The following is a 27,482-nucleotide window of genomic DNA, read 5'->3' as shown; positions in this document are numbered from 1 at the left end:
TTTACCAAGTTCTACAGGGTGCACACTCATGCATCGTCGGATGCTGCTTTGGGCATCCTGGTCTTGCAGGCGGCAGTTTCTTGATGCCTACGGTGGCTTCGCCTTGGGCTGTGGTCCCTCCCCTTTTTGACTGCTCTCGGACGTCCCAAGGTCTCCTGTGTACCCCAAGGAAATGGGCGAGAAAATGAGATTTTTGTATAACTTACCAGTAAAATCTCTTTCCCGCTCTTCCTTGGTGGACATAACACACACCCATCGTTGTTTGTTCTACAGGTTACAGTTTGGTTGCCGCTGTCGGGTAGTTGACTTGGTTCCATTTTGTTGGTCTTTGCCTTATTCTCACTACTTGGACATGCAACTGGTAGTCTCTCTCTCCAGGCTGGCTGCGGTTGACCCCGGCACTGGCGCAACTCGACCCTGGGAGAAACAGACAGGTCCAGACGTCTCTGTTGTCTCTGAAAAAATAAAAGATCCAGATTAAAAATAAAATAAAAAATAAGGAGAAAAAACAGTCCTGCAGAGCAGGGAGTGTCTTGCCTCCTTGGACACTAAGCAAAAACTGGCAGTCTCTCTCTCCAGGCTGAGGGTATAGCTGCCGGAGGAGGGGCTTAACAGTTTTCACTTAGTGTCTTGCCCCCTAGGGAGATGAGCTATAACCAAGGTCTCCTGTGTCCCCTAAGGAAGAGCGAGAAAGAGATTTTACTGGTAAGTTTATATAAAAATCTTGTTTTCTTTTATTTATTTTTGTATACTGACGTACAGCTTATGTCTCAGTAATAAATTAGCAGGATGGTGATTGTGACTGGGAGGAAGTTGCCACATATCTGTATTTAATGGCAGGTTTTTGTCTTTTTACTCTATTTATTTTTAGTAATGCTAAAACATTTTTGTTACAGCAGCTTGTACACTGTTTTTAATTTTAGAATTTTATCGGCGTTTAATATTTGTATTTTAATATGCATAGGCAATTAGCTGCAGGCTGGCTTATATTCAGCCTCTTAATGCTGGACTCTGGAGCTCAGAGGCATGTCTACTGTTTGAAGGTCTCACTTCCTATAAACATCTGAGATGTACTTCAATAGGTACGGTATTCAATCAATAATGTTATTGCATATGGGTTATTGCTTAGTTAATTGTCTTAGTTCTTGATACTAAAATGTTTGTGTGTCCAGTGCCGGATTTACACCAGACAATTGTCGGGCCGATTATTGGGAATGAACATTAGTACGAACACTCATTCCTGATAATAGTCCTGTGTAAAAGTGCCGCAGATGAAGAAAGAAGAAAATTTGTATCGGCTGAATTAATTGTTTATGCAACATATTAAATTGTTTCTGGGCAGCAGATTGTCCTGTGTATAATAATCTGCTGCCTAAAAACAATGAGTCTGTATGAAGATGAGTGACTGCAATAGCCCTCACTCATCTCCCCTCAGTGGAGGTGATTACTGCGTGTAAATGCTGCTTCTCGCCTCCACTGACAAGCAGGCAGTTCTTAGGAAGGAATGGTTCTTTCACCATAACTGCCTGCTCCGTCGGCACATGTAAAAGGGCCTTAACAGCCCTGAGTTTCCTGTAATAAAATAAATGAAAGGTGCAGAAATTGGTGCAACGCATGACTCTCATTAACCGTATCTTTGTGAAGCCTTTCCCATCAAAGCTCAGCCATTTGTGCGGCAGACCTTTTCTTTATCCCGATTCTCTTACAGGAACTTGTTCTCATTGCCTCCCATGTTGCCAATATAGTCAAGTTTCAGCTTGATCCTTGCATCTCCTCCCGTTCCCCTTTTAGTACACTCCCTTCTAATTGTGCAAAGACAGTGTGCTTGAATCGGTGTTGATGCTTCTGTGATCACAGGACTTTATTAGCTAGGAAGTTACATTGTTCACTTGCACGGAGCTATGTTGCAGAATCTCATGCACAACAGATGGCAGGGGCCATTTACACAACCTTTGTCATGTACTATATGGTGTCTAATTTTCATTTTTTCATTACTCCTGGTTACCCAACTTAAAAAGTCAGCAGCACTGAATCAGCTCTGGACTCTCTTCATTACCGTTGGAGGTTCCAGAGGTCAGAGCCCCATATCCTAGTGATAAGCCATCACTTTAAGATGTTAATACCCCCTTAATGGAGCAAATGGCAGCGTTGAAATTATATCCAGACCGATCTCACTGATCTACAATGGGTGGCTTCTGTTTTATGACAATACACTATTCCTGCTTTCAATAGGCAATGGAAACATGACAGAATGGAGACCAGCACTTTGATATTTACCCTCAGTTATTTGTTAATGTAGGTGTTCTGCATGAGAACAAGCTATCTGTGGAGCTGTTTGATGTTAACCTAAACAAAGTGAATAGCATTAACAATATGCTTGTTGAGAAAAATGTTGCGTCTTTTATACTGTGGTAAGTAAATTCTGTATTGTGTGGTTTTTTTTTTTTTTTTTTTTTAAACATTTGAGAATAGTTATACAATGTGGGGTGCTGAAGTATTTTTTGTAAAGGGTCCCATACCTAGGAGTATTTTTTGTAAAGGGTCCCATACCTAGGTCTGCCGTCGGGTCATGGTCCGAGCGGAACAACCCCAGAGGTGTTCAGATCACTGCGGCAATTATTTTTCTTTCTTAGGCCACAACGCTAATCCCACGCAATCCCCTTTGTGCTACTCCCCTATTAATGGCTCCCCCTTAGTGCCTTCCCACCCTGAAAAAATTACCCTTTAATGTGTCCCCTTAGTGCCACCTCACTGTAATGATGCTTCTTAGTGTCCCTCAGACAGCATGATGCGCCTTTAGTGCCTCCCCAAGCAGTATGATGCCCATAAGTACTTTCTTCCAATAAGATGTTCCGTTTGTGGCCCCCTTCAGAGCGGGGTGATTCCTTAGTGCCGCTCACAGTATAATGTTCCTTTAATGCACTTGACACAGTTTGATGCCCCTTAGTGCCTCCCCCACAGTATGATTCCGGTACATGCCCACATAGGCCCTTAAGTGCCTCCCGCATAGGCCCTTAAGTGCCTCCCGCATAGTAATGCCCTTAAAGAGAAATCCTATAGTGATGTCCTTTAAATGCCCCCATGCAGACTGATACCACCTTAAGTGTCCCCCACAGAGTGAAGCTCCTTATTTCCTCCAATTAATACTCGCCTACTCCATGTTCCCCAAACAGAGGACAGCTAGTGCGTACTGTAACTCTGCACAGCAGGAGCGATGACATCACTGCACTGAGCCTGCCTGCGCTGAACCACCGATGGCAGGAGAATGGTGAAGAAGGGAGTAACTGCTCCCTGATTCACTATTGTATGCCACTGTATCTTCCTCCTGAGGATGCAGATACAGTTAGTCAGGACATGCTGGGATTTGGACAGTGGTCAGCCAGTTGTGTCCATGTTATAGATACTATATATTCTTGATTTCCATGTATATACGACAGGATATTTTTTTCATGCTTATTAGGAGTGGCTTTAGTTAGGCTTTCTCGCCCATATTCATTGGGGGACACAGGAACCGTGGGTATAGCCAGTGGCGTAACTACCGGGAAAGCAGGGGAAGCGGGTGCTTCGAGGCCCTGTCTATCCCTGCACAGCTGACTTTAGCATGTCTTTCAGAAAAGTTTCTCCTGGGATTCGAACTCTCAACCTTTCACATCAGAGGCAAGGCATTTAACCACACAGCTATTAGACCTGTAATACCAGTTACTTAAAAAAAAATAATATAAGACTTCTACTATAGGTAACTTTGATACCTACTGTGCGTACACATGACAGCTGCCCCAGCACACTGTGTATGGATGTAACAGTGCTGGGTGTGTTGGGGCAACGGTCATGTATATGGTTGTACACTAGGTATCAAAGTTATCTACAGTAGAAGTCTTATATTATTTATTTATTTTTTTAAAGTAACTAGCTATACAGCTTTCATAGCTGTGTGGGTATGTGCTTTGCCTCTGATACAGAAGGTCATGGGTTCGAATCCCATCATAAACTTTTCTGAAAGACAGGCTAAATAAGAACACGAGCACCAAATCTTCAACACTAGAGGCTGGTGGGAAGAGGCCTGCATCGCATCGCTGACATGGAGGTAAGTAGAAAAGTGTTTTTTAAATACCGGACTGTTACTTTACTGCCACGGGGGAGGGGATAGGGGGGGGGGGGCTATTGGCGCCATGATACTCACATGAAGGGGGGAGGAGAGAGGCACTTGATACTGGCACATTAGTGTGGCAGGGGGAGAGGATGGCACTATATTGGCACATGGGGGGGGCAGAATGGACATCAATCATGAGGGGCAGAAATGTGAAATGATGGGGGGGGGCAAGAAATGGATATGAATCATGAGGGGCAGAAATGTGAAATGATGGGGGGGGGGGCAAGAAATGGATATAAATCATGAGGGGCAGAAATGTGAAATGATGGGGGGGGGGGGCAAGAAATTGATATAAATCATGAGGGGCAGAAATTTGAAATGATGGGGGGGGGGGGCAAAAAATGGATATAAATCATGAGGGGCAGAAATGATTGGGGGGGGGGCAAGAAATGGATATAAATCATGAGGGGCAGAAATGATTTGGGGGGGGGGGGGGGGGGGGAGAAGAAATGGATATAAATCATGAGGGGCAGAAATGTGAAATGATTGTGTAGATTCGCTTGTGTTGACAAAAATCCTTGCACCGGCCCTGGATAGGTGTATAGTGTGAATCCAGCACAGTGGTGTATGTAGCAGAGCTGTATGCGACAGAGAGGAATGTATAATGTGCACAGCACAGCTGTGTATGTAAAATGTGCAACACAGTGATATATAATGTGCCACTCAGAGCTGTGTGTGTAGCAGAGCGGTGTATGTAAAATGAGCAACACAGTGATATATAATGTGCCACTCAGAGATGTGTGTGTAGCAGGGTTGTGTATGTAAAATGTGCAACACAGTGATATATGATGTGCCACTCAGAGCTGTGTGTGTAGCAGTGCTGTGTATGTAAAATGTGTAACACAGTGATATATAATGTGCCACTCAGAGCTGTGTGTGTAGCAGAGCTGTGTATGTAAAATGTGTAACACAGTGATTTATAATGTGCCACTCAGAGCTGTGTGTGTGTAGCAGAGCTGTGTATGTAAAATGTGCAACACAGTGATATATAATGTTGCACCCAGAGCGGTGTATGTAAAATGTGCAACACAGTGATATATAATGTGCCACCCAAAGCTGTGTGTGTGCGCATGTAGCAGAGTTGTGTATGTAAAATGTGCAAAAACCCTGATGCTCTTAAAAAGAGCAAGCAATATAAAACATTGTAGTTTAATACCTTTTACCCCTTAAAGACCGGGCCCATTTTCATTTTTACATTAGCCATAATCTTTTTATTTTTCCATTCACATAGTCATATGAGGGCTTATTTTGTGTGGGACAAGATCAATTTTTTAAATGTCGCCACTAGGGATGAGCGAACCCGGACTGTATAGTTCGGGTTCGTACCGAATTTTGGGGTGTCCGTGACACGGACCCGAACCCGGACATTTTCGTAAAAGTTCGGGTTCGGTGTTCGTCGCTTTCTTGGCGCTTTTGTGACGCTTTCTTGGCGCTTTTTGAAAGGCTGCAAAGCAGCCAATCAACAAGCGTCATACTACTTGCCCCAAGAGGCCATCACAGCCATGCCTACTATTGGCATGGCTGTGATTGGCCAGAGCACCATGTGACCCAGCCTCTATTTAAGCTGGAGTCACATAGCGCCGCCCGTCACTCTGCTCTGATTAGCGTAGGGAGAGGTTGCGGCTGCGACAGTAGGGCGAGATTAGGCTGATTAACTCCTCCAAAGGACTTGATTATTGATCGATCTGCAGCTGTGGGTCATTGAGCTGCTGATACTCAATTGCTCACTCTTTTTAGGCTGCCCAGACTGTTTGTCAGTCACTTTTTTCTGGGGTGATCGGCGGCCATTTTGTGTCTTGTGGTGCGCCAGCACAAGCTGCGACCAAGTGCATTTAACCCTCAATGGTGTGGTTGTTTTTTGGCTAAAGCCTACATCAGGGTGAAGCTGTCACACCAAGTGCATTTAACCAGCAATAGTCTGTTTATTTTTTGGCCATATACTACATCAGGGGCAAGTTGCGCCCGTCACCAAGTGCATTTAACCCTCAGTAGTGTGGTTGGTCAAGCTGTCACACCAAGTGCATTTAACCAGCAATAGTCTGTTCATTTTTTGGCCATATACTACATCAGGGGCAAGCTGCGCCTGTCACCAAGTGCATTTAACCCTCAGTAGTGTGGTTGGTCAAGCTGTCACACCAAGTGCATTTAACCAGCAATAGTGTGGTTATTTTTTGGCCATATCCCAGTCTAATTCTGTCAGTAAATCTATACCTGTCACCCAGCGCCTAAATACTAGGCCTCAAATTAATATCCCGCTAAATCTGTCGTTACTGCTGTACTGTTGTGGCTGGGCAAGTTATTTAGTGTCCGTCAAAGCACATTTTTTGTTCTGGGTTGAAATACAATTCCCAATTTAGCAATTTCCTAATTTAGTGGTTTCTGCTATATCAGAGCTATTTGAAATCTATCCCTAAAAGGGTAGATCATATTCAAGGTGCACATAGGGACATTCAGAATAACTTCACACACCCGCTACTGTGCATTTCCAAGTCTAATTCTGTCACTAAACCCATACCTGTCACCCAGCGCCTAAATACTAGGCCTCAAATTTATAGCCAGCTACATCTGTCGTTAGTGCTGTAGCTGGGCGAGTTATTTAGTGTCCGTTCAAGCACATTTCTTGTTCTGGGTTGAAATACAATTCCCAATTTAGCAATTAAAAAATTTAGTGGTTTCTGCTGTATCAGAGCTATTTGAAATCTATCCCTAAAAGGGTAGATCATATTGAAGGTGCACATAGGGTCATTCAGAATAACTTCACACACCCGCTACTGTGCATTTCCAAGTCTAATTCTGTCACTAAACCCATACCTGTCACCCAGCGCCTAAATACTAGGCCTCAAATTTATATCCAGCTGAATTTGAATACAATACATTGGGCCAAATAATATTTTTGTTGTTGTGGTGAACGATAACAATGAGGAAAACATCTAGTAAGGGACGCGGATATGGTCGTGGTGGTGTTAGTGGACCCTCTGGTGCTGGGAGAGGACGTGGCCGTTCTGCCACATCCACACGTCCTAGTGTACCAACTACCTCAGGTCCCAGTAGCCGCCAGAATTTACAGCGATATATGGTGGGGCCCAATGCCGTTCTAAGGATGGTAAGGCCTGAGCAGGTACATCAATTGGGTGGCCGACAGTGGATCCAGCACGTTCACATTATCTCCCACCCAGTCTTCTGCAGAAAGCGCACAGATGGCGCCTGAAAACCAACCCCATCAGTCTGTCACATCACCCCCATGCATACCAGGGAAACTGTCTCAGCCTCAAGTTATGCAGCAGTCTCTTATGCTGTTTGAAGACTCCGCTGGCAGGGTTTCCCAAGGGCATCCACCTAGCCCTTCCCCAGCGGTGAAAGACATAGAATGCACTGACGCACAACCACTTATGTTTCCTGATGATGAGGACATGGGAATACCACCTCAGCATGTCTCTGATGATGACGAAACACAGGTGCCAACTGCTGCGTCTTTCTGCAGTGTGCAGACTGAACAGGAGGTCAGGGATCAAGACTGGGTGGAAGACGATGCAGGGGACGATGAGGTCCTAGACCCCACATGGAATGAAGGTCGTGCCACTGACTTTCACAGTTCGGAGGAAGAGGCAGTGGTGAGACCGAGCCAACAGCGTAGCAAAAGAGGGAGCAGTGGGCAAAAGCAGAACACCCGCCGCCAAGAGACTCCGCCTGCTACTCACAGAGTTCCCTGGCATGGCACTTCTTCAAACAATGTGCTGACGACAAGACCCGAGTGGTTTGCACGCTGTGCCATCAGAGCCTGAAGCGAGGCATTAACGTTCTGAACCTTAGCACAACCTACATGACCAGGCACCTGCATGCAAAGCATGAACTGCAGTGGAGTAAACACCTTAAAACCAAGGAAGTCACTCAGGCTCCCCCTGCTACCTCTTCTGCTGCTGCCGCCTCGGCCTCTTCCTCCGCCTCTGGAGGAACGTTGGCACGGGCCGCCCAGCAAACAGAGGATGTACCACCAACACCACCACCACCACCTCCGTCACCAAGCATCTCAACCATGTCACACGGCAGCGTTCAGCTCTCCATCTCACAAACATTTGAGATCCCACCTAGCCACCCTCGATCCCTGGCCCTGAATGCCAGCATTTCTAAACTACTGGCCTATGAAATGCTGTCATTTAGGCTGGTGGACACAGACAGCTTCAAACAGCTCATGTCGCTTGCTGTCCCACAGTATGTTGTTCCCAGCCGCCACTACTTCTCCAAGAGAGCCGTGCCTTCCCTGCACAACCAAGTATCCAATAAAATCAAGTGTGCACTGCGCAACGCCATCTGTGGCAAGGTCCACCTAACCACAGATACGTGGACCAGTAAGCACGGCCAGGGACGCTATATCTCCCTAACTGCACACTGGGTAAATGTAGTGGCAGCTGGGCCCCAGGCGGAGAGCTGTTTGGCGCACGTCCTTCCGCCGCCAAGGATCGCAGGGCAACATTCTTTGCCTCCTGTTGCCACCTCCTCCTACTCAGCTTCCTCCTCCTCTTCCACCTGCTCATCCAGTCAGCCACACACCTTCACCACCAACTTCAGCACAGCCCGGGGTAAACGTCAGCAGGCCATTCTGAAACTCATATGTTTGGGGGACAGGCCCCACACCGCACAGGAGTTGTGGCGGGGTATAGAACAACAGACCGACGAGTGGTTGCTGCCGGTGAGCCTCAAGCCCGGCCTGGTGGTGTGCGATAATGGGCGAAATCTCGTTGCAGCTCTGGGACTAGCCGGTTTGACGCACATCCCTTGCTTGGCGCATGTGCTGAATTTGGTGGTGCAGAAGTTCATTCACAACTACCCCGACATGTCAGAGCTGCTGCATAAAGTGCGGGCCGTCTGTGCGCGCTTCCGGCGTTCACATCCTGCCGCTGCTCGCCTGTCTGCGCTACAGCGTAACTTCGGCCTTCCCGCTCACCGCCTCATATGCGACGTGCCCACCAGGTGGAACTCCACCTTGCACATGCTGGACAGACTGTGCGAGCAGCAGCAGGCCATAGTGGAGTTTCAGCTGCAGCACGCACGGGTCAGTCGCACTACGGAACAGCACCACTTCACCACCAATGACTGGGCCTCCATGCGAGACCTGTGTGCCCTGTTGCGCTGTTTCGAGTACTCCACCAACATGGCCAGTGGCGATGACGCCGTTATCAGCGTTACAATACCACTTCTATGTCTCCTTGAGAAAACACTTAGGGCGATGATGGAAGAGGAGGTGGCCCAGGAGGAGGAGGAGGAAGAGGGGTCATTTTTAGCACTTTCAGGCCAGTCTCTTCGAAGTGACTCAGAGGGAGGTTTATTTCAACAGCAGAGGCCAGGTACAAATGTGGCCAGCCAGGGCCCACTACTGGAGGACGAGGATGAGGAGGAGATGGAGGAGGATGAGGATGAAGCATGGTCACAGCGGGGTGGCACCCAACGCAGCTCGGGCCCATCATTGGTGCGTGGCTGGGGGGAAAGGCAGGACGATGACGATACGCCTCCCACAGAGGACAGCTTGTCCTTACCCCTGGGCAGCCTGGCACACATGAGCGACTACATGCTGCAGTGCCTGCGCAACGACAGCAGAGTTGCCCACATTTTAACGTGTGCGGACTACTGGGTTGCCACCCTGCTGGATCCACGGTACAAAGACAATGTGCCCACCTTACTTCCTGCACTGGAGCGTGATAAGAAGATGCGCGAGTACAAGCGCACGTTGGTAGACGCGCTACTGAGAGCATTCCCAAATGTGACAGGGGAACAAGTGGAAGCCCAAGGCCAAGGCAGAGGAGGAGCAAGAGGTCGCCAAGGCAGCTGTGTCACGGCCAGCTCCTCTGAGGGCAGGGTTAGCATGGCAGAGATGTGGAAAACTTTTGTCAACACGCCACAGCTAACTGCACCACCACCTGATACGCAACGTGTTAGCAGGAGGCAACATTTCACTAACATGGTGGAACAGTACGTGTGCACACCCCTCCACGTACTGACTGATGGTTCGGCCCCATTCAACTTCTGGGTCTCTAAATTGTCTACGTGGCCAGAGCTAGCCTTTTATGCCTTGGAGGTGCTGGCCTGCCCGGCGGCCAGCGTTTTGTCTGAACGTGTATTCAGCACGGCAGGGGGCGTCATTACAGACAAACGCAGCCGCCTGTCTACAGCCAATGTGGACAAGCTGACGTTCATAAAAATGAACCAGGCATGGATCCCACAGGACCTGTCCATCCCTTGTGCAGATTAGACATTAACTACCTCCCCTTAACCATATATTATTGGACTCCAGGGCACTTCCTCATTCAATCCTATTTTTATTTTCATTTTGCCATTATATTGCGAGGCTACCCAAAGTTGAATGAACCTCTCCTCTGTCTGGGTGCCGGGGCCTAAATATATGCCAATGGACTGTTCCAATGTTGGGTGACGTGAAGCCTGATTCTCTGCTATGACATGCAGACTGATTCTCTGCCGACATGAAGCCAGATTGCTCTGTTATGGGACCTCTCTCCTCTGCCTGGGTGCTGGGCCTAAATATATGACAATGGACTGTTGCAGTGGTGGCTGACGTGAAGCCTGATTCTCTGCTATGATATGAAGACTGATTCTCTGCTGACATGAAGCCAGATTGCTCTGTTACGGGACCTCTCTCCTCTGCCTGGGTGCTGGGCCTAAATTTATGAAAATGGACTGTTGCAGTGGTGGGCTGACGTGAAGCCTGATTCTCTGCTATGACATGAAGACTGATTCTCTGGTGACATGAAGCCAGATTCTGTGTTACGGAACCTCTCTCCTCTGCCTGTGTGCTGGGCCTAAATTTATGAAAATGGACTGTTCCAGTGGTGGGTGACGTGAAGCCTGATTCTCTGCTATGGGACCTCTCTCCAATTGATTTTGGTTAATTTTTATTTATTTAATTTTTATTTTAATTCATTTCCCTATCCACATTTGTTTGCAGGGGATTTACCTACATGTTGCTGCCTTTTGCAGCCCTCTAGCTCTTTCCTGGGCTGTTTTACAGCCTTTTTAGTGCCGAAAAGTTCGGGTCCCCATTGACTTCAATGGGGTTCGGGTTCAGGATGAAGTTCGGATCGGGTTCGGATCCCGAACATTTTCGGGAAGTTCGGCCGAACTTCTCGAACCCGAACATCCAGGTGTCCGCTCAACTCTAGTCGCCACTTAATTTACCATGTCTTGTATCAGAAAGCAGGAAAAAAATAAATTCTTTGTGGGTTAAAAAAAATTAAATAAAAAACACACACAATTCCGCAAAGGTTTTTGTGGTTTTGACATCATGGCGTTCACTAAAAATGACGTCTTTATTCTGCGGCTCAATACGATACAAAACTTGTATAGTTTTTATTTGGTTTAATTACTTAAAAAAATTACTTTTCTATATTTCGGTCTATGTGAGGGCTTGTTTTTGTGTAACGATCAGTAGTTTTCTTGGGGGGGGGGGGGGGGCCCCCATACAAAGATTTGCTGTGGGGCCCAGTCACTTCTAGTTACGCCCCTGGGTATAGCTATGTCCTCTAGGAGGCGTTGACACTAGTAAAAGCTGTTAGCTCCTCCCCTGGCAGCTATAACCCCTCCAGCCTGGAGAGAGAGCTTCAGTTTTTTCTAGTGTCAATAGGAGGCAAGACCTCCTAGCTCCTGAAGATTTTTTATTTTAGTTTATTTTTTTCTCTCTCTTCTTTTAGGTGGGAAACAGTGGTCCCCTCGCCTCCCTGTTCTCCCTGGGTCGAGTTGCGCCAGTGCCAGTCTCCTGCACTGTTGCCTCCCCCAACAAAAGACCAGGTAGAACAGGGCAGCCTCGCTCCCCTGCATTCCGCCAGCCAAGGGGTCACCCGTCCAAGTCCCTCAATTACAGCCTCCTTCCAGTCGCTGAAGGGGTGACCCAGCTAGACCAGAGGAAGGGTGAAAATGGCGGCAGGTAAAAGGAAGAGGATGAAGATGAGGTGAGTAAACTGGACTAGGTAAGTATTTTTAACACCCCCCGGTGCTCCGCCGGCCCACGAGTTTCCCTGCTCGGCCCGCTTTAGAGGAGTTGCGGACGCATCGCACTGCTCCGGTCCCTCTGCACCCTTGCCAACATGCGGACCCTACCACCTCCGCTGCGATCCGGGGGCATGCGCCGGCAGACAAACAGGGAAGGTAGCGGGGAGGCTCCCCCCAATGTAGGATCACAGGTGTCAGGGCACTAGGGGGATGCAGGGGAGCGAGGCTGCCCTGGTCTACCTTGTCCCACCTTGAAGTGCTTGGCCCTGCCCTCTTTCTCAGGGCAGCTTAACCCCTTTCTGGCCAGTCAGCTCCAGATATTCTGAGGATTCTGCCTTCAGTACAAGGTACCTGTAAATTAACAGTTAACTCCCTTCCTACCTCTGCCCACTTGTCGTTTGGGCATTCTAGAACGAGGTAGATGCGTTGTCATAAGGGCCCTCCCTACTGGGACGGTATTGCATTCCTCTGCCTCATCACCGCAGGCCCCCCCCCCCCTTCCCAAGTACAGTTACACTGGGTTTAGTGCTGGACGTATGCATCCCCCCCTTCTGTACGTGGCGTCATTGCATCTCAACTGGGTTCTTTACCTAGCCATCACTGTGCTTCCTGTTGCATTCCCCTTCCACAAGTGATCCGCTTACAGGGGAATATCTGAGCAGCTTAGATTGCTACAGTTCATCTATGCTACGGCTATAGCTGCCTTAGCTTCTTCGGGGGGCGTGGCAACAGTCGATACCCGCGGATGTCGGTGCTCTGCATCTGTGGTGTATGGGTGCCGCCAGTGGATACGGTCGCTGTTTCCACTTGTTAGCCTTCTTATCTTTCGGTGCTGGTTTGGAGCATGGTTGTGACATCCTCTGTCTCTGAGGGGTTGCCTAGCAACACTTATGTGTCCTAGAGACCACCCTTCTCCATGGGCCTCTTCGGTTGCAGTCGTTCAGGACATTGTCCTCATCAATACATAGTGCATATGCCATTGCGCATATTCTGGGGAGTACGTTTCAGCGGTTCTACCCTGACGCTAGATTGCTGTTGCTCCTGTTCAGAGCTCTTCCATGTAAAGTGTTAAAGCTAGCGCTTCTTAACTGGGGCAGTATGGTGCCATGGCTTCTACGAATGGACTAACGGCTTCCCTTTAGTTTTGTGCCGACGGGGCAGGCGCTGGCTACTTCTGGGAGAGTGGTATTTGCGTTACCACTACATACTATGTTTCTTACTGCATATTACCTCTCTTGAGACATCACTTTTGCACTGGGTATTCTTTAGTGGCCTTCTATTCCAGAGTTTCGGACCCGGCTGGTGGGATATGGCGCGCTCCACATCTCTCCTCTCCTTTTGCAGGTGAATACTTCCCATTGGTCCTGGGTACGTTACCTGTCTATATTTCCTCTCTTGAGACATCACTAATGTCTAGGTCCCGTCAGCCCTCTGGTGATCATACTTCCCACCGACCATTCCGGGGGTAGACTGCGAGACTCCCCACACCAGACGGAGAGGGGTTGCTGTCACGTCTTGCTGTGTTGATAGACGTTCCAATCCTGGTACGGAACACCCGTCTATTCCTTCTTCCCCCTCGAACAAACGGCTGACGGCCTCTCTCTTCTGTATTCCTGGACTGCGGAAGGTGTTCGAACCCGGACGTGTGGACTTGATGGCTTCGAGACTGTCTTGGAAGCTTCCCACCTTTCTCTCCCGAGCAGAGATCCGGCAGCTTGCGGCGTGGACGCCCTGATTCCCTTGGTAAGGGTTCTCCCTCCTTGCGTTTTCCCCCTTTCCCTTCCTACCCAGAGATCAGGATGGAGGGTATTCCGACTAGCCTAGTCGCCCTGGGGATTGGCCGTCGCACGTGGTACGCTGACCTAGTCTCCTTATAAGGGGACATCCTGGTCACTGCCACTCAGAGATGTCTTTCTTTCCTTCGCAGAGTCCGATCTTCCATTAGTATTTTAGGTCTCTTTGTTGCCGGTGTGGCTATTAAGACTGCCATTCTATGCAAAGAGATTTTTTTCGGCGGATGTCATCCGCAGGCATGCATCGTCCAGGATCTATTCAGGACCTGGAGGTCCTTCCTGGGTTTCTGTGGAAGCGGAAATGTTCTGCCACTTCGTTTTTCTCCCTCACGGTCCTGTCCTACAATCAGGGTTGGACCTTGGTCTGGCCCTTAGTTCTTGCAGTCATGCGTCGTCTCCTTCTATCCTTTCCAGCGCTCGCAGGTTCCCTGGAGCCCTTGTGGGAGGTTTTTTTCCGACTCCTGTCCTGAAAGGTATTTTTTTTTGGTCGCTATCACTTCCATCAGACGGGTGTCTGATTTGGCGGCGCTCTCTGCAGAGAATTCTTCCTGGTTCTTCATAGGGTCAAGGTGGTTCGCTGGCCTGTCCCTTCTGTTCTTCCGAACGGGGTCTCTGACTTTCATATTAACGAGGAAATTGTCCTTCCCTCACTGTGCCTGTCTCCTTCACCCTAAGGAAATGGAGTTACACCATTGTACGTTGTCGGAGCTCTGAAGATCTGTTTAGCAGCCTCCGGTCCCTTCCGCCGTACGGATCCCCTTTTTGTCATTCCAGAGGGTCCTCGAAGGGGATTGGCGGCTTCCAAGGTGGCAATCGCTCGCCGAATTCGGTCTACATTTGCTGAATCATACCACGCCCGAGGCAGGGTTCCGACCCTAGGTGTCACGAATACTCCACCAGAGCGGTGGGTGCATCTTGGGCTCGGAGGAATCTCGCTTCGGCTACACAGTTGTGTAAGGTGGCTCCCTGTCCTCCTTACACATGTTCACAAGAAATTACCAGGGGCATACTTATGCATCGACGGTCGCTGCGTGGGCCGCTTCGTCTTTGCAGGCAACAGTTCTTAGTTGCCTGCAGGAGCGCTTGCTCCATCGGTCTGTGGTTTTCCCTCCCTGTGGACTGCTCTTGGACGTCCCATGGTTTGTGTCGCCCAATGATTATGGGTGAGAAAACGAGATTTTTGTAAAACCTACCAGTAAAATCTTTCTCGCTCTTCATTGGGGGACACAGCACCCACGCAGTATTGTTGTTTGGCCACAGTTGTGGCTGTTGCTGGTTAGAACCTAGTTCGGTTCTTGGCATTGTTGCTGTTACACATTTTTTTCGTTGGTTTACTTGCTTCTCCTACTGCTTCTCACAAACTAAAGCTCTCTCTCCAGGCTGGAGGGGGTATAGCTGCCAGGGGAGGAGCTAACAGCTTTATCTAGTGTCCACGCCTCCTAGAGGACATAGCTAAAACCACGGTTCCGGTGTCCCCCAATGAAGATCGAGAAAGAGATTTTACTGGTAAGTTTTACAAAAATCTCGTTTTAGGATCATTTATCTAACATAGGAACCTACTAATTAATGATATTTCTAAGGGTGCATGCACGTTACCATATGTATTTTGCCTCATGTGGTCCATGTGGCAACTGCATTTTTTGCAAACCCATCGACTTCAGTGGGTCCGCATTTTGCAGCAAAGTATAGGCACTAGTATAGTTCTATCTTTTATGTATATGGACAGCATTGTATTTTGCAGAACTGGGATTTGCAGGCTGCAAAACTGATATGGTTTGAATGCACTCTTGGGGCCCTTGCACACGACCGTATGCCTTCTGAGACATACAGTCTGTGAGTGGGCCATATGTCCCGGAGTGGCATTGAACGTGCGCATGGGAGTACACGGCATCATACATTACAATAAGGCTGTGCACGTTGGGCCGCCCGCGGGGCTGTTGTTCCCCACTCATAAAATCATATGAGTGCAGGACAATAGCACCGTGGGCGGCCTTCACAGCATTAATGTAATCTATAATGCTGTGTACTCCCGTGCGCACGATCAATGCCGCTCTGAGACATATGGCCCGCTCACGGACCATATGTCTCGGAGGGCATACCATCGCGTGCAAGGGCCCTTAGGGTGTATGGATGGTAATCTAAATTCTCCCAGATTTATGCTCTTTAAGCTACTTACATTCACACGAACGTATTTTGTTTCCATGTCTGTTCCGTTTTTTGGGGTTTTTTTGTTGTTGTTTTTTTTTTATGGGATTTAATGGGTCAGCAAAAAATGCAGACAGCACACTGTGTGCTGTCCGCGACTGTATGTCTGTTCTGTAGCCCTGCAAAAAATATAGTGCATTTCCTATTCTTGGGCAAGGACAGGCATTGTTACAATGGATCCTCAAAAAAAAATGGATGCAATACGGATGCCAAAAGGACGTCATCCATACTTTGCGGACCGCAAAACACATAAGGTCCTGTGAATGGACTCTTAGGCTGTGTGCAGTCTAGGAAACATGGCCCGTCTTTCTGCCACATCTCCAATACTGACAGTGGCTCCTATTCCATCATAGTGATGCAGTGAGTTTCTATCTGACTGTGGATCTATTGTACAGTACTCATCTGATTGTACTGTACTCCCATGAGGAGTAGAGTACAATAGACCAATGGTCAGATAGGATTTCACCGGATCATAAATCAGTACAATGCAGTAAGTTCGGGTCAGATGAGCCGCAGTCAGTCGAAGAGATGTGGCTGACGCATGAGCAGTGTTTCTCAACACTGTGGATGCGGACTAATCAAGAAAAGTTGTTCTGTCTGAACTGGGTCACCAGCTGTTATTTCACTAGTGGACCTGAAGGATGTATTCGCTGGTTGTTTCTTCTGTATTAAGCACATCAGATACCGGTGAGCATCATCTGCCTTTGAAGGAAGTATGGGATCCGGACATATTATCGGACACGGTGGAAATGTGCATGGATAACGCTTCTTCCTTTGAACGAAAAGAGCTTGATGTGTTCATCAGTCATGTCGTATCTCCCTGCAAAATCTACGTGCAGTGTTTAACTTCCCAGAACATTCTCGAGAGGTAATGTCTACAAGGGAATTACTTGTGCACAGTTTAAAAAAAGCCAGCTGCATACATTAGATTCCATATTTAGCGTGTGTGCCTTGCAATGTTCTTTTCAAGACAGTGTAAGGCTCTTTACATATTTATTTACAAATAGTCATTAGACTAATAATGCCTTTTTTTTTAACCTATATCTAATTCATTAATAAAACTTAACTTTTAATAATAGGTATAAAACATCTCAGTTTGGCAAAGGAATCAAATTAAAAATATCAGTTGTGTCTCCTTTCTTTGCCTTTTTTGTTTAGTATAAGCGCTGTTAACCCAGGACAGATACATAAATGACAAGCCATAGGAGACTGGTAACCGCGCGTTGGTTCCCGCTCTTCTCTCTTATTGCCTTGTCTCTAGTTGCTAGGTTTGCATTTAGTATTACTGATAACCTTCAGAAAAGGGTCATTCCTGTTCTAAAAATCCACTAAACTCTGCCCCCCGACGAGTATCTCTGGCGTCTTCAGGGGAACGGGCAGTGAGATATTTTATACCTGTTATTAAAAGTTAAGTTTCTCGCTCGTATCATTGGGGGAACCAGGACCGTGGGTATAGCTGCTTGCTGCCACTAGGAGGCGACACTAGGCTGAAAAGTGATAACTCCTCCCCTGCTGGCTATACCCCCTCCAGCCTGGAGAGAGCATATCAGTTTTTAGCTTAGTGTCGTAGGAGGCAGACCTCCCTGCTTTTGCAGGGTGGCTTCCCTTTCTTATTTTCTTTTTTGTTTTATCTTTTCCCTTTTATGTAGGGGAAACGGAGGCGCTTGCCCCTCTGTCTACCCCGGGAGCTAGGCTGGTGTCTGATTCCCTCACCGCTCGCCCTCCCCAAGAAGCAAAAGTGGACCAGGGCAGCCCAGCTCCCCTGCTTCCAGCCAGCGAAAGGGTCACCTGAATCTAGCGAGATCCTCCGCCATTCCAGTCTCCTGCCACTTCGGGTGCCAGCTTCTGAAGAGGTGACCCTGCTGGTACTCTGAGGAGGGGTGAAGAGAAGAGGATGAAGATGAGGTGAGTAGTCCGGATTGGGTAAGTATTCTCTGCTCTCCCCCACCCCTTGGTCAGCTCGTTCTAAAATTGAAGAAAAAGGTCTTCCAAGTGGGCCATGCCCTGGTGAGGGCCCCACGTTACCTCAGCCCCCAATGTACGTTTTGGGGCCTCTGTCCATATCTGGGGGCCTGGGTTCCCCTATCTAGTTCTTTAAGTCCGACGGCTTGCGCCTATTCGTCCCGGCCAACTCCCTCTGTTTGAAGCTGACTGGCAGTACGTCCCAGTTGGCCGTGCGCTGAACTTTATGTCCCGGCTTTGCGGCCTACAGGGTTGCAACTTTCATTCCAGTTATGGAGGGGGCGGGTTTGTCCCTCAGGCGCAAATTCTTCCGGCCTAGCTGTCCCCCTCCCCCAGGTGCCCTCTGAGCTACTCCTCCGGTCCTCTAAGCTGGGTTAACCCTTCATGGTAAGCCGCATCTTTGCAGCCGACACTGGATTATCCGGTGTTTCCTCTCTGCAGACCAAATACCTTAAAGGGAACCTGTCACCGGGATTTTGTGTATAGAGCTGAGAACATGGGTTGCTAGATGGCCGCTAGCACATCCGCAATACCCAGTCCCCATAGCTCTGTGTGCTTTTATTGTGTAATAAAAACAATTTGATACATATGCAAATTAACCTGAGATGAGTCCTGTCCCTAAGATGAGTCACATGTACAGGACTCATCTCAGGTTAATTTGCATATGTATCAAATCATTTTTTTTACTCAATAAAAGCACACAGAGCTATGGGGACTGGGTATTGCGGATGTGCTAGCGGGCATCTTGCAACCCATGTCCTCAGCTCTATACACAAAATCCAGGTGACAGGTTCCCTTTAAGCTTAAGGAATTTAACCCCTTCCTGCCTCTTGTCCATTTGGCGGGGGCATCACAGGTAGTCCTGCTCCCCTCAGCCCACATCTCCGCAGGACCACCCTAATGGTGTGGTACCAGACTGGGCCCATTTCCTATCCCAGACAGTGGAGTATTGTTCAGTTTCCCAATCTGCCCTCCAGGGCCGTTTGGTTGATAATTCTCCACCTGCGCAAATTCAGTGGACGACATCTGAAGACTTCCCAAGCCACCCTTCTGGTTCGTCTGGTTGATAGGTCACCACCTGTGCAATCCAATAGTGGACCTCTGTAAGTTCCCAATCCACCCTCCGGGGCCGTTTGGTTGATAATACTCCACCTGCGCAAATCCAGAGGAACACATCTGAAGGATTCCCAGTCCACCCTCCTGGGTCATTGGTTGATTAAGTACTGCCCACACAATCCAGTGAGTGGTCCTGTAGAGGTTCCTATTCCACTCCCTGGGTGGTTCAATTATTATCTCACCACCGACACTGCCTGCAACTGCCATGGCTAGATGCTGGGAGGTAGAACTGCGCACGAGCGGGCCAGAGCAGGACATAATTCCTCCTTGGTCACCTCCGCACCTCCTCCCTTCCTCACTAGGGTTACATTCAGAACCCCTTCCTTCCTGCAGGAGTTGGTTCTGAGGGAGGGGGGGGGATCCGTTATTCGGACGCTGATATGAATCCAGTTCAATCTTCCAAGACTGCATCCATACTAGCCAGCAGTACTGATTGTATGCATTACCCCCTTCCTTAGGTGGCATTTGCACTACTACTGGATACAGTACTTACCTTATGTATTCTCTCCTACCATAGGTGGACTAACTGCACTAGCCCTGGTCTCAGTGCCAGCCATAGGCGTTCCACCTTCCGTAGTTGACGGAATTGCTGTTCCACTGGGTACAGTACTGGCCGTATGCATTAGCCTCTTTCATAGGAGGCGTTATAGCATTATCACTGGTGGCAGTGTTTACCGTATGCATTACCCCCTTACATAGGTGGAGGAATTTCACTTCCCACCGGGTACAGGACTAATCATATGCATTACCCCCTTCCATAGGGGCGTAATTCTCTACCATTGGATTCAGTTCCTGCTGGGTGCATTACTTCCTGCCATAGGTGAGGTACTTGCACTACCTCGGGATACAGTACTTCCTGTATATGTTTCTCCCCTTTATAGGTGGAGTAATTACACTACCACTAAGTGCAGTGCTTACCATAGACATTACCCCCCTCCATAGGTGGGGTAATTACACTACCGTTGGATACGGTTCTGATTATCTCGCTACCCCCCTTCCTTAACCGGAGGATTGCACTACCACTGAATGCTATTTAACAGTCGTGGCATTACCCCCTTCTACAAGTAACGGGGGAGTCACTAAGCATCTTTGCATGCTTTAATTCAACTACGCCACGACACTAGATACCTTGGCTTCCTTCACAGGTGGGCCGTGGTAACAGTCTGTACCGTTGGTGTCTTGTACTCTTCATCTAGTGGTATATGGATACTGCCACTGGATACTGTGGCTACTCCTATATTGTATCCTTCTTTTTCTTCCGGTGCTGGTTGGGGGCGCAAATATGTCGATCTTTGTTCTCTCAGGGGGGTCACCCAGCAACAGTTGGTGTCCTAGAGACCCCCATCCCCATGGGCCTTGGCCGTTCAGGTCAGTCATGAATTAGTCCTCTGCAACGTGTGGTGTGCACGCCATTACATAAAATATTGTGATTACGACCCAGCGAGCCGAAGGTTGCACTGACTCTGTATTCTTTGCCACCACTATTCCTTATCTAGGTGAGGATGTTTTAGCCGGCACTCTGCAATGGCTACTACAGCGTGTTCTTCTCACCAGGGGAAGTTTTCACACTAGGGCCGGAGATCGTAGTCGCTGCAGTGGGACAGCCCACCTTAGGTAGGGATTCTACCCTGGCACTGCTTTGTCGGTTGCTCCTGTTCAGCACCCTTTTTAGGCGGAGGGCCTAAGTCTGGCTCTACTTAACTGAGACCGCATGGTACCATGCTTCTTCTGGGTATTCTTAGGCTTCCCCCTCAGTTTTACGCTGGCGGAGCATGCTGTAGCTCCTACTGTACAAGGGGTATTTGCACCTCCACTACATACTAGGTTTCCTACTGCACAGTTCCCTTGTCGGGTGACGGATTCTTCTGACTCTGGAATCGGTGGCCTCCTCAGCTGGAGTATGGCATTAGCATTACTCTTGTGGCTTCCCTTGTATGGCCTCCTCCTCAGGCGGAGTATTGCATTACCAATAGATTCTGTAGAGTACCAGTCTCTGATTGCACTGGGCTTTAGCCCTGGACCCTTAATGGTCTACACTACTGATAATTGACCGTTGCTCTGACAACTGTTGTTCTTGTGTCGTCAACTCGGGCTTTGCAATGGCGTAAATGCCATGGCTATCAGCACCTACCTTTTGGGTGCGCTCTACTGGGTAGCTTAGTCCCTGCGGCACTCGTCTACCACTACAGTGATACCTTTCTTCAGATAGGATTACTGTCTAGGTCACCTCAAGCCAAGGGTGGTCATTCATTTCACTGCTCATTCCGGGGGTTGACTACAGGTCCCCCACGCCAGGCAGGGCGGGTGTCTGTCACTCCTTGCCACCACTAGTAGGGGTTTCGTTCCTGGAACGGAACACCCTTTTCTTTCCTGTTCCTCCTCGAGCTGGATGGCTGACCACCTTCCCCCTCTGTCTAGTCGACCATTAGCCATGGGTTGTACAGCTATGGAATCCAAGCTCTATTTTTTCCACGTGACCAGGGTTCCGCGGGTACGGTGAGGGCGTTGGACGTAGTAATCACACTCCACCAGGCAAGAGTATTTCTCTCATCTTGGTCATCTGCCCTTCCAGGCAGTGTTTCCGCATTGTACATGATATGTCACTTACGGGGCTTCCCATCACCGGTGATGCTCACATCGGTTTTGCTTTTACCTTTGTCCGAGGTATTGGTTCTTTGGCCTTTAGTTGGGCATGCCTCGCTCAGGAATTTTTTTTCTTAGTTTCTCAAGCAGCTTCTCTCGCTAGAAGTTTCATCACAAGCCTCTACGGCTCTAGGGGCATTAGTCTACTAATTTACCGCTTCCTAAGGGGTGTGCTCTTAACCAGAGGAGGATTCTGCGTACCTGGATTTTGGTTCTGCTTCCACAGTTGTGGTCAGCAGCCAGCTTCGTCCCAACGACCTGTGGATCGTTGGAGGCGTTTCAGTGAGAAACAAGTCCTCCCTCTGGGACTTCTTCTCATTTTTATTTCTGGAAAGGCAGCATTCCGGGTAGCGGGATCTTCCACGTGCATTTTTCTTTTCTCATTAGCATTAGGCAGTGCTCCGCCCAGTATCTTCTTTCTTTGCAGAAGGTAGTCGCTGCTTTCCAAGTCATCTTAGACGTTGTATTCTCTTCTTTCTCCCTCGCATTTTAGAGAGCGGGCTCTCAATCAGCCATCTAATTTGGCCTCTGAGGTTTTCTGGTCCATAACTAGCGCTTTCCGCTCTACTGACTTTTTTACCATTTTTTTTCCTGGAGGTCCTTGTCATAGCTGACGACCTCCAAAGGGGATGTTTTCCAGGTATATCTGTCTGACAGTTGCTTGGGCATTCCGCTCCTTAGACACGGCACCGCCCCGCGGAGTTATGGCCTACCCGACCGGCACTTCTCGGGTTCATCTACTCCAGGCATTAGCTTTCTAGTGGTAGAAGGCAGTGTCTTGGTCTTTCGGCACGTTCACAAAGTGTTACCGGGTGCTTTCCTAGGCATCGACAGATGCTGCTCCGGGCAGCAAGGTCTTGCAGGCGGCAGCGGATTACGCATCCTCGAGGGCTTTTTATCTCCATGGGCGTGTGATTTGTTTCCCTCCCCGTGGACTGCTTTAGGACATCCCACGGTCCTGTGTCCCCCAATGATACGAGTGAGAAAACAAGATTTTTGTAAACTCACCTGTAAAATCTTTCTCGCTTAGTTCATTGGGGGACACAGCTCCCACCCAGTGGTTCTGTTTGCCACGAGTGATGGTGGTTGGTGGGCCAGTATGGTCCTCGGTTCTGGTTCGATCCGACTGGCATTGGTCAGTTATTGGTTGTTTACTGTATGGATTTTTCTCCTACTCCTATTGCTTGGGCACAAACTGATATGCTCTCTCCAGGCTGGAGGGGGTATAGCCAGCAGGGGAGGAGTTATCACTTTTCAGCCTAGTGTCGCCTCCTAGTGGCAGCAAGCAGCTATACCCACGGTCCTGTGTCCCCCAATGAACTAAGCGAGAAAGAGATTTTACAGGTAAGTTCACAAAAATAAAGTTTTTATTAATAAATTAGACCCGTTAAAAAAGGCATTATTAGTCTAATGACTATTTGTAAATAAATTTGCAATGTTTGACACTTTTTTTTTTTCCTCTCTTTGGGGGTTTCAGTTTGCAAGCAAACATGTTTGACCGCTACGAGAACTCAGAACCAGAAGCTATACAATGGCAAATCGATATGCAAGTCGCAGTTCATCTTCAGGATTATAAACAGTGGAGGCGTGGGACGATAACAAATATATCAGACACTCTGGTTGAGGTAAGGACATTGAGGGTTCAGGGGTGTGGAAATCGTATTGCCAGACGCCCGGGACATGCAGTGCCGGGCTGCTAGTTGGTAGTAGAAATGACAGAGCTGGAGGGGTGGAGCAATAAAAGGTTCTGTCACGTCTCCGGCTCGGGGGGGGAGCAGTTACAGAGCCAGGGGCATTGATAGAACTCTCAACTCTGCCAGAGTCCCTCAGAGGACCCCCTTTATGCAGGTGTTGTCAAACTGGGAAGGTGAGAGGGGTCCTTTCCATGCCAAATCAGCAGCTAATTTGCCTAAACCACCTAAAGGTACAGTACACTGCACCCCATTGCGGACGGCTAACTATATTGTGGGGCAGGAGGGGGTGTAGTGGTCTGTTGAAGTGATTGGCACCATAACCATGCCCATCGGCTGCACAGGATCACAAGGCACATTATGCCTGCGGTCCAGTCCAAACAAAATGCTGCAAGCAGCATTTTGACCGGACCTCAGACATATTTGTGCCTTGCGACCCCGTGCATCCGATCGCCTGCGGCTGTGTCGTCACGCCCCTTCCTGCCCCATAGTGAGCCGGCCGCGATGTAGTGCATTCTGGACAGAATCATCTGGTGTGAACGAGGACTAAACTTAGTCATTTCACACCACAAAGACTGGAATGCAAGCCAGCCACCTCCCTGCATAAGGAAGCGTGGCGGTGCATTGAAATACGGTTTTGATTTAAAATTATTTTTTGTATCAGGACAAGTAGATTGTCATGAGGGACAAGTAGATCGAGCCCCCGCTTTAGTCTTTCGACAAGTCATTTTTTTTTTTTTAATTTCCACACCCCTGGGGTTACATAACCTCAGTATTTCCATAGTAAAACATTAAAGGGGTTGTGCTTGTTTGGAGGGTTTTTGGAACAGATACAGCGGAGCATATCCCACTTGAGCCTTTCCGTAGTCCTGACCACCTTTGCCCACCGCATCCAGACAGGACAAGAACTGGTAGCCCGTTCTGAGATGAGAATACCCATGTACTGGTCACATAGTACATAAGGCCGAAAAAAGACATTTGTCCATCCAGTTCAGCCTGCAAGGAAGGCAAAAAAAAAACCCTGTGAGGTAGAAGCCAATTTTCCCCACTTTAGGGGAATAAAAAATTCCTTCCCGACTCCAATCAGGCAATCAGAATAACTCCCTGGATCACCGACCCCTCTCTAGTAGCTATAGCCTGTAATATTATTACGCTCCAGAAATACATCCAGGCCCCTCTTGAATTCCTTTATTGTACTCACCATCACCACCTCCTCAGGCAGAGAGTTCCATAGTCTCACTGCTCTTACCGTAAAGAATCCTCTTCTATGTTTGTGTACAAACCTTCTTTCCTCCAGACGCAGAGGATGTCCCCTCGTCACAGTCACAGTCCTGGGGATAAATAGCTGATGGGAGAGATCTCTGTACTGACCCCTGATATATTTATACATAGTAATTAATTAACAAAAGGAATTATAGGTGATATTTAATGCCTTAAAGGAGTTGTCCGCTTTTTACTATTGATGACCTATCCTCAAGATAGATAATCAATATCAGATCAGCGGGGTCCGACTCCCACCACACCCGCCGATGAGCTGTGTAAAGAGAAGGCAGAGGCTTCTATGGGACGGCTCTGAATGGGGACACCACACTTCTAATTACACCTGCTCACCACTGTAATTGCTGCTCTTATGAGCTCTGCCTCTCTTCAAACAACTGATTGGTGGGAATGTTGGACCCCGCTGATCTGATATTGATAGGTCATCAATAGTAAAAAGTGGACAACTCCTTTTCATACAAGGAAGTTATTTGATTTGAAAGGAAAGGAATAAAAAAAGTGACACTGTACAGCAGGATACGGCACTGCGCCGATTATATTTTAAGGCTTGTTTTGTGTCTTCGCTCTTTTGAATACGTTCATGTTGTCAGGTCACACTTTGTTTATTTTGTTTTTGTTTTTTTCAGGTGTTTTGTTATGATTTTGGTAAACAGGAAGTGATGGAGAGCACCAATTTAAGAATTCTGGATGAAAGCCTTATGATATATGGTACCCTGTGTCTGGAGTGCTCCCTCATGGATATACAGTATGTTTTATAAATAAATGTGGTTATCAGACAAGGTCCAGAGGGGATCACTTATGTTTGATTTTGTGTAATAGATTTGTTTTAAAGAGCTTACTTGATTTTGAAAGTCCATTTCTCGCTCGTATCATTGGGGGACACAGGACCGTGGGTATAGCTGCTGCTGCCACTAGGAGGCGACATTACGTTAAAGTGTTAGATCCTCCTGCCAGCTATACCACCTCCACCTTGGAGAGAGCATATCAGTTTTTAGCTTTGTGTCGTATGAGGCAGACGTCCCCATTGCAGGGTCAATTCTGTTTTATTTCCTTTTTTCTCTTTTCTCTATAGGGGGAACAGGATCGCTAATTTGGGCCCCGGCTTCAATGGCCTACTAGCCCGCAGTTATCCAGACCCTGCCTCCTCCCCCTGCATTTAAGGGGCGGGGCTTTTCTTCCCACCGAATGCTCCTGGGGGAGGAGCTTTCATCTTCTTCCCATGCTGGCTCCTGCTCTCCTTGTCTCACTCCAGCAGGATGCTGCCACTGAGAGACATCAGGACCTGGGATCACCTGCCTCTTCAGTCTCTGGTAGGACAGTCTCTATTCTCTCTCCCTCCAGCCCTAAGACCAGCTCTTAGTCTCCATTCAGTCGGCCACGAGCGACCTCCGCCCGCAATCAGCCCCCAACCCACTACGCGTGCGCAAAATGCGAGCTCAAGCTCAAGTTCCCCCGCACACAGCCGGACTTTTTGTGTACTGCATGCTGTGCACCCAGACCAGTCCTAGCCCTCCCGCTTGAGCAACCGCATAGCCCTCCCCCGGCCGCGTGGAACTGGATTGGGCCCATGCCCGGTCCCGGGCAGTGGAGGACTTATCAAAAAATTTCCAATCCTCCCTCATGGGTCGATTGGTTGACCAGTTTCCACTTGCGCAACCCGCTCCTTCCTCAGGTGACCAACCCAGGGGCAGACCTTCACACAAGTGGGCCAGAGCAGGACATTGTTACTCTTCTGACGCCTCGGTGTCCCTGCAAATCTCTCAGGCTGGGAAGTACCTTTTTGAGGCTTCTTTGGACGCGGGCACGCTTGTTGCCCGCTCCTCTGCTCTCACGGTCGCCTTACGGCGTGAAGTTTGACTTAAAGTATGGGCGGAATCCTTGTCGAAACGCTCTTTTACAGGCCTTCCCTTTTCTGGCTCTCGACTGTTCGGTGTCCGATTGGATGAGATTCTCTCCGAGGCCACATGCGGTAAAAGTATTCTCCTGCCACAAAGCAAGTCAAAGTGCCCGTTTCGCTGTAAGCCCTCAAACTCCAGGTTCCATTTCTTTCACCGCTTCTCCTGCACACGCCCGCCAGCAGAGCCTCCACACAAGAGCAGAAGAAAAAAAAATAACATTGTACATTGTTTAGGCCTCAACCGGCCTGGCGCCAGCGGGCACAACCTACCCTCCCCTCTGCCAACAGACAGTCCTTTGCATGAAGGGGGTTGTCTCCTCCTTTTTCAGGAGGTTTGGCAGGCGCACAATTCCGACGCATGGGCATTCGATATTGTAACCTCGGGTTACAATATCGAGTTTGACTCCTGTCCGCCGGAGTGTTTCTTCTTGTCTCAGCCACCCAGGGTTCCGAGTCGGGCCACCGCCTTTTTTCAGGCATTACAGTCCCTCCTCACTCAGGGGGTGATCTCCCCGGTTCCCCTTGCGGAACAGTTCACAGGTTTCTATTCAAACCTGTTTGTCGTCCCCAAGAAGGACTGATCCGTTCGCCCAGTGCTGGACCTCAAGTTGCTGAACTGTTTCGTCAGAATCCTGCACTTCAGAATGGAGTCCTTTCGCTCTGTGGTTGCCTTTCTGGAGCGTGGCGAATCCCTTTCCTCGGTGGACATTCGGGATGCATACCTGCACGTCCCTGTTGCCCCCACGCTCCAG

The 27,482-nt window shown here is 48.6% G+C and overlaps 1 protein-coding gene across 1 annotated transcript in view; it reads left to right on the top strand.

The window, feature by feature from the left end:
* The window catches only part of RNF17 (ring finger protein 17), a 229,934-nt gene that overhangs the window by 139,912 nt on the left and 62,540 nt on the right, over positions 1–27,482 (top strand). The window contains exons 16-20 of the mRNA XM_044288148.1: positions 965–1,082; positions 2,300–2,411; positions 16,817–17,011; positions 23,342–23,489; positions 25,460–25,578. Of these exons, the coding sequence (XP_044144083.1) occupies positions 965–1,082; positions 2,300–2,411; positions 16,817–17,011; positions 23,342–23,489; positions 25,460–25,578 (692 nt within the window). The remainder of the gene's footprint in view (positions 1–964; positions 1,083–2,299; positions 2,412–16,816; positions 17,012–23,341; positions 23,490–25,459; positions 25,579–27,482) is intronic.

This window comes from Bufo gargarizans, chromosome 3 (genome assembly GCF_014858855.1).
Source record: "Bufo gargarizans isolate SCDJY-AF-19 chromosome 3, ASM1485885v1, whole genome shotgun sequence".
Lineage (NCBI taxonomy): Eukaryota > Metazoa > Chordata > Amphibia > Anura > Bufonidae > Bufo > Bufo gargarizans.
The sequence above is the reverse complement of the archived record's forward strand: the minus strand, read 5'-3'. Positions and strand labels throughout refer to the sequence as shown.